This window comes from Diachasma alloeum, unplaced genomic scaffold (assembly GCF_001412515.2).
Source record: "Diachasma alloeum isolate Michigan unplaced genomic scaffold, Dall2.0 Dall_scaffold_00906, whole genome shotgun sequence".
NCBI classification, from domain to species: Eukaryota; Metazoa; Arthropoda; class Insecta; order Hymenoptera; family Braconidae; genus Diachasma; species Diachasma alloeum.
The window spans coordinates 168,935-183,104 of NW_021681024.1; the positions used below are offsets into that span (position 1 = coordinate 168,935).

Below are 14,170 nucleotides of genomic sequence, written 5' to 3' on the forward strand. Positions count from 1 at the left end.
GAGTTAGTGAGTTCAATGCTAGGTCGTTATAATCTAAAAATCTCACTTATCATTCCCAGCATGTACATATCATTTCAATCATTGATTATGTAGTCAATTCCTGTGAATACTATCAATTTTCCACTTTGGTTCATTTAAATCATCAGTGGTAGTCAACAAACGACAAGAATTTCATTTCTCATCATACGAGCCCGAAGAATGTTAATTAATGGAGCTTACATTTTTCATCTGCCCTCGTACATATTATGATGGAATAACAATTTAGTTAAATAAATAACATATCTATTTCCATGGATTGCTGGTAGTGTTTTATTTCATCATATTGTGCGTAAATATAGCATATATGCTAACCGTGGCGTTTTGAGTTGGGACTCTTAATATTTTGAGCATGAAAAAAAAAAATGGAAAAGAGCTGCGAATAAGATGTAGACAGGGTACATATGTCTACATACTCAATGTATATACTATTTGAGACGTACACCTCGTATACCTCCGTCTCTTGCTGACCATCTGCCGTAGAACCAAGGACGTCGAGTTCCTTCTTTTCTTCAGTATAAATTCATCCCATATGATAGAATTCGATAATTTTGGTAAATTTATTTAATGGAAGTAGATGGAAAAAGACGTATTAGTCATCATTATCATCACTTTTCTCCCCTCTTGTCTCTGTGACATGATACTAGAGTGCCACTGAGGTCATCAAAATTGATGAATAAACGTGATGACTTTTAAAGGCTACTATCGTCAAACTCTCTCACTCTCACTCTGACTCTGCACTTTCAAATTCAAATTCTTATTCCAATCGTTTTATATGAAACATCATAGCTAAAACCATTATTTGATATTGGAGAAGAATGCGCTCCATTTATTGCCATAATACTTATTGACAAAGAAAAAAGTCAATTTCACCATGATAAAACAACGTGATTATTCCACAGTGTCAATGAACTCAACTGAATTTTTGCTCAGAAACAAGGAAGTTGATTCTCATTCGTGGGCCACAACTTCTGGAGGTTCCAGTTGTCATTATTCGCACACACAGGTCCACACAAGGAAAAGTCCGGTTTCTGAAGCTCGCTCCATCAGTTCTTTTGCTTGTTTATTTATTCAACTCTTTCTCGCTTAAATATGAGAATCTCTTACATACAACGAGTGAATCCAACGAGCGGATTGTTGAGTTTTTTTTTCCTACTACAATTTCATATAGCACATACCTAAATGAAATAATTAATGTATTTTCTTGAATCCATACAATGAGACGCCAGATCTTGTTTCACAGCGGTGAGGAGGAGAATTGAATCAGAAAAATAGTTGAATGCATTGAAAAATAGAAGATAAAAATGAATAATCGTAATTTCATCGAGATATGATGAAACAATATTTAAACATCCGAAAATGGATGTAAAAAGAAAACAATATTCATAAAAAGCAAAAATCAATAAAAACCCATGAAATTGTATTTAATAATTATATATCAGCAAAGTCACAGCCATTTTCTATTATCCGATAAGAAAATACAATTTCTTTTATTGCTTTTACATACATAATTGACAATCCATGCAAGCGAAGAGAGGTCGAGAAAATGATTGTTCAGTTCAAAACAACTCATTTTATTGGCTATTATACACAAATACTGAACTTTCATAGATAATCAAACCACAAAAACATGAACACTTCTTCAGATTGATCGTGAATGATCGTCAAGATGTGTCTTCTTGAAAGGAAAGATTTTATGTTTATACAACACAATAATTGCACAAAGCCCCCATCACAAATTATCCTAACAAACTCATCGACTGCGGTGGTAAACGAAGCACACCTATCGATTTCTTCAATTGAGGCATTATTGAGCAATGGTCCAGGGATATTGTTAATGTAAAAAGCTTATTCAATTCAATACAATTATCATCATATGTAAGAAGTAGGTTCATTCCATTATTTTGGGCTACATATGATTAATATTTGTTTTCTAATCGTAATAAATACAATGATAACACGTAAAAATAGGCTCAGTAGTCGATCACATTGGCCATTTGCTTGTGGAAGTAAAAAGCACCCATTGTTTTTTTGTTAAAAAATCATTTGTCTTGAGACAAAACTGTAAATTCATCATATTTTCGATGATGGATTATTATTTGCAGCATGTAGATGAAAATTATAAAATTGAATGTAAAATTGTACAAGGTTTTCCACGGCCGAATTATCCATATCAACGATCAGATCTTATTCGTACGATAGAATATATAACATTTACATTGAGAAAATTCTCAACAATCAGTCATATCACAAATTTTATTTTTCATTCCCCATTACCGCCTAATGAGTTATTTATCTCCTTTAATTTATTTTATTATATGGGGACTATTAATGAGATTGATTTTTTTAAGATATGTAGAAAAGAGAATATCAACAAAATAATATTTACATCAATGAAATACTATAGTTAACGTTAGTCACCAAGGAAAATATCTATAACGTCGAGTCCTTATTAATGGATGATTTGAATCGTAAACTTGAGTCCCCGCCCTACTCTATTATTACACTTTTTTTTCATTAAGAAATAGTGTTCTCCTGAGTCACTCAATTCCCTTACAATACATACAGCCATGAGCACTAATACCTTCTTGAATTAACAACGTGAAAAAACGGCTATGAACGATATATTCATCATTACTAAAACCGTTATTAGTATTCTCAGCTGTCTCAAGACCCAATTTCTCCTATAGACTTGTAAAACAAATGGTCGATTGTTTGTTTTGTTTTGTTTTTTTTTTTTTTTTACATGGAATGACAATATTCACAGGATATGGTAAAATTTTAAAAAATCATGTCAAACATAAACTTCACCTCTTTTAATCCCACTGGAAGATCCAGTCGATATGTTCCCTGTTAACATTGCTGAATTTGTACTAGCAGGCGTACTAATTCTCCGTTGAGATTCTTGAAGTCTTGGTCGAGGCGAGTCACCACCAACGCTACTTGTTCTCTGTCTTCCTTGAAGATTAACAACTCCTGGTGCTGCCGCCAAAAGTGAATTAATATGTTTGTTTGTAGCAGAAATAGTTTGAATTTCATGCGGCAATGAAAAACTCCTATCTTCTCTGAGTGGCATTGTAGGAGTTGTCCCAGGCAGAGAGCTCGATCGCCTTCCCTTAACATCATTTTGTTGATGTGTGATAACATCGTTTGTTGATGTAATATATCCGCCGGCGGAAGGATTTTCAATGCTCGGTGAATTGGCTTGACTACCACCAGGTGAACTGTGGTGTTGTCCTTCCTCGCGATCGGTTTTTATACTTTCATGTCTTGAATTACTAGTATTGCTAGCAGTAGATGTTTCTTCTTCACTGCTATTAACCTCGGTTAGGGTAATATGACAATTGCCATTGGATTGTGGCATTGAAGCTGAAGTTGTTGTGACGAGACCTAATTCAGTAAGTTGACTCATTGTTACTGGAGTTAAAGTAACCGGTGCTACTAGACCCGCACTTGTTAAAGTTGGAGGAAGAACTGCTTGAGCAAGTGCTGCTGCAGCTGTACCCCCTCTACTTGCTGAAGGAGTAGATTCGGTTTCTTGAATTGGTGATAAAACAACTTGAACTACTGGCAGATCTGCTGCATAAGAACCATTAGCTGTGGGAATAACTCCCACTACACCTGCGCCAATAGTTGCTGCATTACTCACTGATAAGGCAAGCCTCTGTTCACGATCAACTACTTCTTTTGTCACATCTGGCGTAGGTATTCTCGGTCGATTTTTTAGTGATATGGGAACTGAGTGTAATTTTGTCATTGTTCCTTGACGTCCTAAACGTTGACTCCGTATACTCTTTCTTCCCACAAGTCGATCATAGAGAGACATCTTGACATTGGGATGAGGATTAGTTTGCGGCAATCCTCCACTTTCTGGGCTACTGTATACACTGTTATGGCGATTTCGTGAAAAAAATCCACTACTACTGTACGTCGTTGATGAACTTCTAACAGAGCCCATTCGTGTTATTTGTCGCTGAAGCCAATTCTTCCGTCTTTCAACTAGAGGCGTATCGACACTCTCGTAATCTGCATACATATCATCTTGGTGCAACTTTCTATGTTGATTTCCACTGTGTATTTGAGTACCAAGCATAACATTGGCATAGAGAGCATCGCTCTCCTTGACTTTGTAGTGTTCAGCTGAACCTTTTGGTTCTTCTCTACGATACTGTTCGCTGGCTACTGTATAGGGCAAATCTTTCGGCACAACCTCATCCCAATATTGATCTTTCAGCAATTCAGGATGTTCTTCATGCATCTCATCTACTATCATGTATGCAGCCTGGAAATAGACCCCGAGAATTGAACAAAAAACAAAAAAAAAATCATTCATTTAATTCATTTGAGTTTTTTTTCTTCTTCTTGAGATAAAAACAGTTCACATCCATCATGTTTTTACCTTTATATGTCGATCAATTAGCCAGTTCAATTCAATATCGTCATCATCTTCACCAAAAGGATTTATCAGCACCTCGGCGACTTTCAACCATCCAACGTAAAAACAAAACTGCATATGCGGAAACATTTTTATGATTAAGTAAATTTACAACTTTGTCTTACAAAAACAATTATTATTATTATTATTATTATTATTATTATTATTATTATTATAAAATGATTTTTAATTTAATTACCTGAAGTGTGGTGAAAACTGGAAAATACATATCCGGATCTTCATATTTTCCAGGTGAACCAGCTCCATTGGACGAACGCTCGACAAACTGGCGTCCCAACAGGGCTGAAAAGAAGTACGCGTACAGGGATAATGTAACTACCTGTAAACATCAAAATATAAGAATCAAATAAGTACATTATTTCTCAACATGTTCTTCCGTAAATTGCAATAACTTTGATTTTCCAAGGCAAAATTGACAACATATGTTTAATTGTAGATGTATAAATGGATACTTGTCACGTATTACAGTGCAGAATAATAGTAGAAAAATTATTCACCATCTCGTTGGCGCTTCTCCCCGATAATAATAACCTAATCCATGCATTACAGAGGCTATCCTCATGATCCATTATACAACACAATGGTTGACTAATTCTTATCCTTATGGTAAAATTTGAGAATGACGCGCTTTTCGTTGCTAAGGATTGATACCATTGGAATTTCATAGAGAAAAGTTATCTATTTTTCTTTTCAATAGAAATACAATAAAAAATGACATTGTGATGGAAAATACAAATTTTTACATTGAGAATCGATTACAATGCAAAATGAGCACCAGTGTCAAAAGACATGAAAAAAAATTGATAAACTAAAGAAAAAGTAATAGAAATGAAAAATATTATATGGGATATTTGTGAATTTCTTGAAAAATACACAGAGTCTCTCTAGTATAATTTAATTGGTATTCTTTTGCATTGTCGCCGAACGGCTGGTATAATTTTACTCACCTGCGTATAAACGAGTGGAACACACACCGTATCATATCCAATTAAAGCACCTAATCGCTTTCTAATGTCGCTCAACTCTACCAAAAGTGTTTGAACTACATGATCACTTTCAATGAGCTTTTCTTTTCTTGCTCGATTTATTATATTCGTTGCCCACACCAATGGCATCCAGTACTTGGACATTGCTGCTTTCTTATTCATCATTTCAAAAATCTTCTTCTCTGACTCCATCATTAAGCCTGTGGACAATTAATTTATTCTATTTACATGTAGGTCTTTAATGAATCGCCAATTCATTGGCGATTTCATCGATGACGCCATCTACGGACGAGCAATTCTCTTGAATCTTGGATACGTTAAATACGGCCATTAAAAGCAGTCTCTTCCACATATAAAATGCAACCCTGTTGAATTATGTAATAACATCTGAATTTTTCCCACTGAATTGACTGTACATGATAATGTTTGTAAATAAACATGAGAATTTCATCGTATTTTCAACTAAATTGAAAACTGAAAGAACAAATATAGCATTTGAATGGAATTGGGAGAAAAAAAAAATCTCTGGTTTTCATAGTTTTTGTTGTCGTTTACTCGTCATAATAACTCATTGTATCTCTTTATTACCCCAATTAATTAAAACATCGATGTTTATATTTAAGAAAAGAAAAAAATACTCACCTACATCGACAATATGCTGAAGTGTTGGAAAACGCCTTTTCACCCTCAATGAAATTCTTTGTAATGTAATTACATACGCCAATACAGCGTATCTGACGATATTACGTCTCATCAATCGTCCTCGTTCATCCTGAAACGATCGACAACATTTATTCATGCAATGTTAATTTTTAAAACGATTCGTACAAAATTCAACAGCTGAACTGGTTTTCATTAAATTCCTTTCGCGTATTGTATCCCTCAAACACTTTCTCCGTTTCAAGAATTTAAATCGTCAAATCACGCCTAGAATTCCATTGGCTATATTTAATTGTTATTGTTTCAATTTTCCCCTCACTCTTGCACCACCACTCATCTCGTTATACTGAAACTGGCATTTTGCAATCGTATAAAGTATGTGCCTTTACCTATGGAATAATAATAATAATAATAATAATAATAATAATAATAATAATAATAATAATAATAGAAATTGTCCTTCATGTATTTGCCTTGTATACATGAAAATGTGCTGAATTGTCAATCAGCATAACTTATGATGATGTAGCTTGAGGCATTGATTGGTAACGTATTTTGTACACAAATCAATCAAGATTAAGTTTCAAATTCCATAATTTTATCAATAATATAAGTACGAAGTATGAAATCCATTTCCATAATTCTCTCTACACTTTTAAACATTCTCGGAGTTTTTTCCCGGCCTTTCTCGAATTTTTTTTTGCCAGAGTTACTATGGATAGAAGCAGGTTTGAATGTAATATGCAAGACTGAATAAAGGGCAGTATGCTCATTACTCATCGCACAGTGTGCTTTTGTGCAATATTTTACATACTTCCAAATGCTTTTTTTCTAGCTGTCATTAAATATAGTAATAAACTTTGGGGAGAGGATGAGGTGTCTTTTTTCAGCTTCTGATTAGTATCGGGTGTTGTGGTGGTATATGTATACCTACGATAAACGATTGTTACCCACTTACACGCGGTTAACGACATCGAAAGGTGTCATGGAAACTTATTTGTATAATTCGTCCTCAGCATAATGTTGACGCGACAAATTGTGGTATACATAGTTTATTATTTATGGATATATGAGTAATCGCGCGGATAATATTTTATTCGACAATTGTGACGAACATTGGAAGAGTCGATTACCAGAGCTATCAGGGCCTGTAGGAGTACTAGCGAATAAACGAGGTAATTGATGCTGGAAAATAATGTAAAAATCAACAATTACTTACGATTCCTGGTATGGCTGCACTGATGAATAGGGCCAAGTTATCAGGCCAAGGAAGTAGTTTATACTGTTCCCACCATCTTTTTACGACGAGACTAACGTAAAATCCCAGAACGAACGACATCGGTATCGACTCGCTCGAATTTCCAAAATAAAAGCGTATTTTTTCAAATATCCTACAATGAATAATTGAAATTTTATCGGCAAAGTAAGGACACATTAGTGAAACAATATGCATTAAAAAAAGTTTTTTTGCAAATACTAACCTCTGTTGTTGATCGTTAAGTGCATATCTATAAGTTATATTTATCATATAATACACGAAGAGATAAGCTAATAATTCCCTCCATATGAGTTTGTATACTGATCCTCGCCATCTATCACATAAAAATGAAATTCATGATTTCTGGATAAAATTTTAGAAAGTATTTCATGATAAATGTTTCTCTTGTTGCATTTATTTCGAATTCTCTCTTTAATTTGTCTGATTGCCAATTCTATACATATTTATATCTTTATAATATTTCACCCGAAACGATTTGATAAAAATTTTCGTGCCTAATGAAATCTTTTACCTTTTTCGTGACGGCCGTGATCACATTTCCATTCCCAGTTAGAAATTTGTTTTACGCTCAATGATTTTTTCAACTCTCAAAATAGAATTTATTACTCTACACTGGTTTTTAATATTCGCTGGACAATAATTTCTGTTTACTTGAAACGAAAGTATTGTATTTTTTAGAGAAGCGTTCTTATTAAAATGTTAACACTATTTATCACCATTATAATTTCATGTTTTCGGTTTAATTATATTATATTATTATTAAATATGTTAAATTTTTTTTTTCTTCTCATAACGAGAAATGGAATTTGTGGATAAACTTTTATTCACGAGTGAGTAAATTTGCAAAAATTGAAAAGTAGGAAGTAATCAGTGAGACTCGAAAAAACACGTACGAATCGCGTCAGAATGTTAAACACGCTTGTGAAACGTGAATTAGCATTGGCACTCTCCAAAGATGTTTGTAATTTACTTTTCTCAATGGTGAAAATATAATGTACCGAATCATTTGTCCGAAAGAAAAATAGTTGATTCGAAGATATAAGATTCCGGGATCTGATTGAAATGCATTAAACCATAGAGGATGACGGCCTTCTGAGACAACAGACAGCAGAGTTTTTATTAGATCAATAATATTATTGCCTTTCGATTATCGAAGACAATATTTCAAACAATAAATTAATAGCATTTTTGGGCGAGTGACAAACATACTGATCAGCAATCACTACAGTTGAATTGACAGTGACACATTTACGCGGTAGCCTTGTATCTCTTCGAGAACAGCGTACATATGGGTACTTCATATTTATTATTTTTCAGGCAATTCTCGTAATCGAGTAAAAAGTATCAGGCACACTATTACAGAATAAAGGCCACCAAAGTAATTGTGAATTCACGGCAATTCGCTGATGAAGGTTAGTTATAAGGAACCTTAATTGACCTTAACAAAAGGAGGGATTTTTTATTGCTAATATTACTTATTCTTGAACTATGTTTTATTGTGATTTCGATTCATTTTTGGGCAAATTTTTTGTCCATTCTCTCTTGAATCGTACATGGAAAATTATAATAAATAATGAGTTATAATAATAAATAAAAAAGTAATAGATAAAAAAAGGAGAAATATCTAGAATAATATTAGCAGCGGATGCTTCTATGCAAAGCAAGGTCATCTGAGAGTTGTAGGACAATTTAAATGTGTTGCATAATTCCATCATCCATTACTGGTCACGCTCCGTGGAAGCGGTGCCACAGTATTTGTCCAGCTTTTCTCGATAATTGGAATTTGCTATAAAGGTATATGTGAGAGTAACATATGGTAAATTTCTCTTTTATAAATTAATTACTGTCCAACCATTGGCCGTGACTGAGAAGGATAAATCAATTATGATTAATTTTCTTCTAAAATAATTTGTAATTGTTTCATTCATCTAGAATTCATTGCTTAGCCGCTGATAAAATGGATTTTTTTTTCTCTCATATTACATGACTCATTATGTGTGGCGAACTATGAGAAATTAGCAATAGAATTGTTCTTCCACTTAATCAAAAGTGAGGGGAATAAGTTATGAGTTACTGGGGCTATACATCTATCATCTTGGAAGAATCTGTTATTCATCTTCAATGGCATTCAGTGATACATTGAATGAAAAAAAAAGAGCCACGCAAAATTAAAGCAACATAACGTCCTTGATATTAATAGCGTCTTGCGATCTGTATCCGCATGTCATGGAAATCTATAGAAAGATGGAAAAAATTGAAAAAAAAAAATGAAAACAATTATATGTTGTCCGCTACCATTAGAGACCCTGAAAGATGGAAAGTCCATTTCAGATTTGACATCGGCGATCTGAACGACAATCAAATGTGTAAAGTGCATGAAACGTATTGAATTAAGCTCAATAAATCAAGAAGTATAATACATAATGCTCAACCCATATATCATGTAGTCGATATGTTAGTTTAGCACAGCAAGTGTATTCAAATGTAGCATACGTGTTTTACGGAAAAAAAAACTTTCTTTGGAATCGTTTTCTTCATTACATTGTTCCATCGTTGGAATGTGATGCATTTAATGCATTTATTTTTGATGCTAGTAATGCTAGTATTATTATTATTATTATTTAAAAAAACATGTCATGTTAGCCATGTGGCAAATGAGAGCAGAGATAAGATGAGAATCAATTGAATAAACATATGTGGATAAATTGAAAATTTTGATTTCGAGAAAAGTTCACCACGGAGAGAAGGAACCTTTTGATTACATTTAAATTTTATGTTGCAAAAGGAATTATTATTATTATTACTATCGTAAAATGAGTATAAATAAATATACAAAGCAAAAGAAGAAGTAGAAAGCCTTGAATCAAATGTTCAAAGAATTCATTGGACACCCACGAAGGTCGTCTCAGTTTATTGAAAACCGGAACCATGTTGTATGTATGAGTTTAAAAGTGTTCAGTGGCAAAAGTTGACTTCTCAGTAAGAGAAAAGCATATCCGTACCGTGTGACAAGTAGAAAGATCATAACCGAGGAATTTATAAATAATAGCAATCTGAGATTGAAGAGGGAAAAATAATGTGTATTTTAGGGAAAAACAGATATGGTGTGAATATATTTTCCCTTCTCGAAATATCCTAAAAAACAGTTGAACAGTTAAACTAGCGTAATCACAGGGGGTTGATTTTACATATGTGGATCTACAATCAATTTTTTATTAGTCTTGACTTTTGTATTATTGACTTTGCGGTCTGTTGCAAATTGAATCACTCCTGACAGATAATTTTAATACGAGTGCGAAAAGTAAAAATCATTGCACTATGATAGGCCTACACATCTGATTGTGTTAGAATGATAGTCAAGTTATATTTGCATGAATAATTGACGTAAAAAATAATGTGATCTGCATTGTTCAATGTAAAGAACAATTCAGCATACTGGTACAAAGTCCAACCACACCGTCGCTCTTACTTCATTGGTTTGATATTCGAAAAAGCATTAAAAGTGTCATAAAAATTGAGTTTCTTTGGTCTGTGTCTTAATCTCATTGTTTATCAAGATTACATTAATGAACGAATAATAGTTTTACTTACTTAATAAGAATTCTCCAGAAACAGCCAAAGCTGGATCCATTTGGGACTTCACTAGCGTAAGATATAGTCATTTCCCGACTAAGCGAGTCAACGACACGCCCCTTCCTGTTTCAATCTCAAGCGCAGGTGAAATAGTTTGATCGACTATCGGGATTCACAATATTTTCACACAGTCCAGTAATCAATCATTGATTAGTTGATAAACTTTCCAAGTACCGTTATTACTAGAAAACCAATATTCTGATATTCTACCTCGTATAAGGATTTCAATTGATGGCTCTCAACAAATATGGCCAATTTTATATTTATTGCCATTTAGTCCAACATGTTACTCAATTGATGAGTATAACCATATTCTAGTCTCGACCGTGATTCCACTTTCAAGCTCAAATATCTCTTCTCTTACTCTGTGCTACCAAGTGACTGAGCTCCACTGAGTGATTACACCAAGTCACCAGGAGAACGGACCTCCAGAACTAACACACCTACCTCCCGTGTGTTCTCCTCATTATCCAGGTACGTAGAATGCAGTACGAGCACCCTGACGACTGTCATCACCACTGCAGATTAATGAAATTGATACAACAACCCAACAGCATTGTACAGTTCCCTATATCTTTGATGGATCTGTCTTTGACTGATTCAAGGCATTTTATTTTTTTCATGATAATAAAAGAAGAAGATTTTTTTTTCCATCATCATCATCAGCATACAGCACGATGGATTTTCAAATGAAAATATCCGACATTTTAACAAGGTAATTTTTTTTTCGACCAATGAGAAAATTACAGTAAAGAATATGTTACTACTGTGCATGGCTATTTTACTACGGCTGACTTCTGAATAGTAGCAAATTATTTCTTCAACTGCTAGTGTTAAAATAAATGCCCCTCTGCGGCGAAATTTCAAATTGTCCGCTTATCTTGCCGCGGCCGGTCTCTAGCCTCGCAGAGGCGTAAACAATGCCGTTGAACGAAAATTTTCTTCATCAATCGTCCGAGTTTTTTTCTCTATCTCTCTTATCATAATTCACAATCCCTTATTTTATATATTGCTACTGTCAACGCTTATAACCACGATTTTATTATTATTATTATTATTATTATTATTATTACTACTACTATTATTATTATAATATAAAAAAGAATTTTTTTTTATCAATTTTGATATTTATACCCAGAGTTAGCGATAAATATAGATCCAAAATAAAAAAAGACAGCGATTGATACATCGAACATGCCGTTTGACATTTCCTTTTCTTCTTGTACTTCAATTCACCGTCGTCTGTTTTAAATTTTAATAAGTATGATGGTCATCAGGATATTTTAATATTCTTTTGCGTATTGTGAATTATTTCCGCGCAATTATGTAATAATTTCTTCTCGTACTCTGTTATTCGCATTCGAATTACTTGGGTGATACCGTTCGCTCCAATTGTACATGGGAGAGATAGAAATACTTGTTGACAAATATTGTGGTGGCCCTGAAATAATAATCAAGGTATTTTGTATTATTTCTACGGTTGTGTTTTACACAAATATTATTGGAACTAAAGTTTTAAACATAAGCTCACATGAATAAATGTGGATACAGATTTGACTGTCTGACTATTTCTCAAGATATCTCTTGTAATATCAGCAGCTGACAAACCTACGGCCGTATTAGAATATCCTTTCAAACATCTGACTGTAGAACCGCTGGCGAATTGAAAATATCAAGTAAATTAGAATGCTAGTAATATAAAATTCACGTTAAAAATTTAATTTAATAGAGGAAAAAAAAGTGCAATTTAACGATTAAACCCACGCTTTAATAACACTCTTGACCATGTCATTCCAACCCTCTTCATCCATTTCGAGTCCGACATGTGATATAATATCTCGAAAAAGTACCCCTGCTACATTAACACCTGACCACAATGGTACTAAAATAGAAATAACATGACAAGTTGTTTTCTAGCTCATCTCTGTAATGTGATAAAATTTTACCTTGGCTATCACCATGTTCTCCGACAATGAATCCGTGTACAGACTTTGTTGAGACTCCGAGCCTTTTTGCAATAGAACAGCGAAATCGAGCAGTATCCAAATGGCAACCAGTGCCAATTACTCGATTAAATGGTAAACCACTAACTTTCCATGTTACCCACGATAATATATCAACTGTATCGCGTAAAACGTAAAATAATAATTTTTAATATTATTGAACATTAAATAATGATTGATAATTTGTTTTTAACCTGGATTGGATACAATTAAAAAGACGGCATTTGGACTATATTCAACAAGTGGTGGAATGATATTTCTTATTATTTCCGTGTTTCTTTGAACAAGATCTAATCGGCTCTCTCCTTTTTTCTGTCGTGCACCACTTGTTATTATGACAACTTTTGACTCTCTTGATACGCAAAAATCTAAAAATAATCAACATTTGTTGTAACAGCCTACCAAATATATGGAATAGAAAATGCTTTTCGCCATTCGACTTACTAGTATCGAATTCTATATGAGGATCATCTAAAAACACAGAACCATGACAATAGTCCATCCCTTCACCTTCTAGTTTTTTTGGAAATGCATCAACGATAGCTATGTGACTGCTAATCCTTTGAAAGAGAATTGCATTAGCACAGGCAACACCAACCATACCAGCTCCAACAATTGTTACTTTATCCTGCCCATTCCGTGCTGGATCACTAACTTTGCATAATAATTCTTCTCGAAGGCATGCCGGTGATCTGAATAATGGTTAAAAATATTTTTTCTTAGTAATTATTTATTATTATTACCATTCAATCGATGCTCCAATATTCTCACTGAAAATTCGCCAGCCTTTGAATTTGAATTCTCAAGCCAATATTTTGACGCATGGATAATGGAAATTTGTTAGTTTCTTTGGTTAAGGTTCCATAATATCGTGATTTTTTGGGAATAATTGACGTCAAATATGCAAAAAGTGTAAATTTTCGACGCATTTTCTTCCCAATGACTCGACTATATTTTTATATGAGCAACTTTTTTAATAATTATTTTATATGACAAATTTAAGTCAAAAATACCATTTTCACTTTCATGATTTAATCCATCAACTGTTCGATATTATTAACTCAAACTTCAGGTAATATACATTTCACGTATAGTATACAATTAAGAAGAAAAAGGA

At 33.5% G+C, this 14,170-nt stretch overlaps 2 protein-coding genes across 5 annotated transcripts; both read right to left on the reverse strand.

The window, feature by feature from the left end:
* Positions 1–1,594: 1,594 nt before the first annotated feature.
* LOC107045282 (bestrophin-3) lies at positions 1,595–11,447 on the reverse strand. 4 transcript variants are annotated; one of them, XM_015267494.1, is made up of 9 exons: positions 11,261–11,447; positions 11,009–11,152; positions 7,620–7,730; positions 7,358–7,529; positions 6,121–6,250; positions 5,440–5,678; positions 4,671–4,811; positions 4,436–4,543; positions 1,595–4,318 (listed from the first exon to the last, which is right to left on the reverse strand). In XM_015267494.1, exons 2-9 carry the CDS (start codon positions 11,077–11,079, stop codon positions 2,831–2,833), a joined length of 2,460 nt encoding a protein of 819 aa, XP_015122980.1. In that variant the 5' UTR covers positions 11,080–11,152; positions 11,261–11,447; the 3' UTR covers positions 1,595–2,830. The 4 variants fall into 4 exon arrangements, with proteins under 4 accessions (XP_015122980.1, XP_015122981.1, XP_015122979.1 ...); XM_015267495.1 differs by having other exon boundaries at positions 7,620–7,646; positions 11,009–11,447; XM_015267493.1 differs by having other exon boundaries at positions 11,009–11,447.
* An 818-nt stretch (positions 11,448–12,265) lies between these two features.
* Positions 12,266–14,136, reverse strand: LOC107045267 (L-lactate dehydrogenase). Its single transcript, XM_015267463.1, has 7 exons — positions 13,825–14,136; positions 13,498–13,745; positions 13,248–13,421; positions 12,997–13,170; positions 12,815–12,932; positions 12,582–12,705; positions 12,266–12,491 (listed from the first exon to the last, which is right to left on the reverse strand). The coding sequence occupies exons 1-7, from the start codon at positions 13,980–13,982 to the stop codon at positions 12,324–12,326; spliced, it is 1,164 nt and encodes a 387-aa protein (XP_015122949.1). The 5' UTR covers positions 13,983–14,136; the 3' UTR covers positions 12,266–12,323.
* Positions 14,137–14,170: the final 34 nt, after the last annotated feature.

Excerpts from the sequence above, each read along its gene's own strand:
- LOC107045282 (XM_015267494.1), bottom strand. The coding sequence starts at position 11,079 with ATGACTATATCTTACGCTAGTGAAGTCCCAAATGGATCCAGCTTTGGC. Across the intron at positions 7,530-7,619 it reads CTTAACGATCAACAACAGAG|GATATTTGAAAAAATACGCT; the intron begins GTTAGTATTTGC and ends TATTCATTGTAG. Across the intron at positions 4,319-4,435 it reads TAATTGATCGACATATAAAG|GCTGCATACATGATAGTAGA; the intron begins GTAAAAACATGA and ends GTCTATTTCCAG.
- LOC107045267 (XM_015267463.1), bottom strand. The coding sequence starts at position 13,982 with ATGCGTCGAAAATTTACACTTTTTGCATATTTGACGTCAATTATTCCC. Across the intron at positions 12,706-12,814 it reads GTCAAGAGTGTTATTAAAGC|CGGTTCTACAGTCAGATGTT; the intron begins GTGGGTTTAATC and ends TCAATTCGCCAG. Across the intron at positions 12,492-12,581 it reads CTGTATCCACATTTATTCAT|GGCCACCACAATATTTGTCA; the intron begins GTGAGCTTATGT and ends TTATTATTTCAG.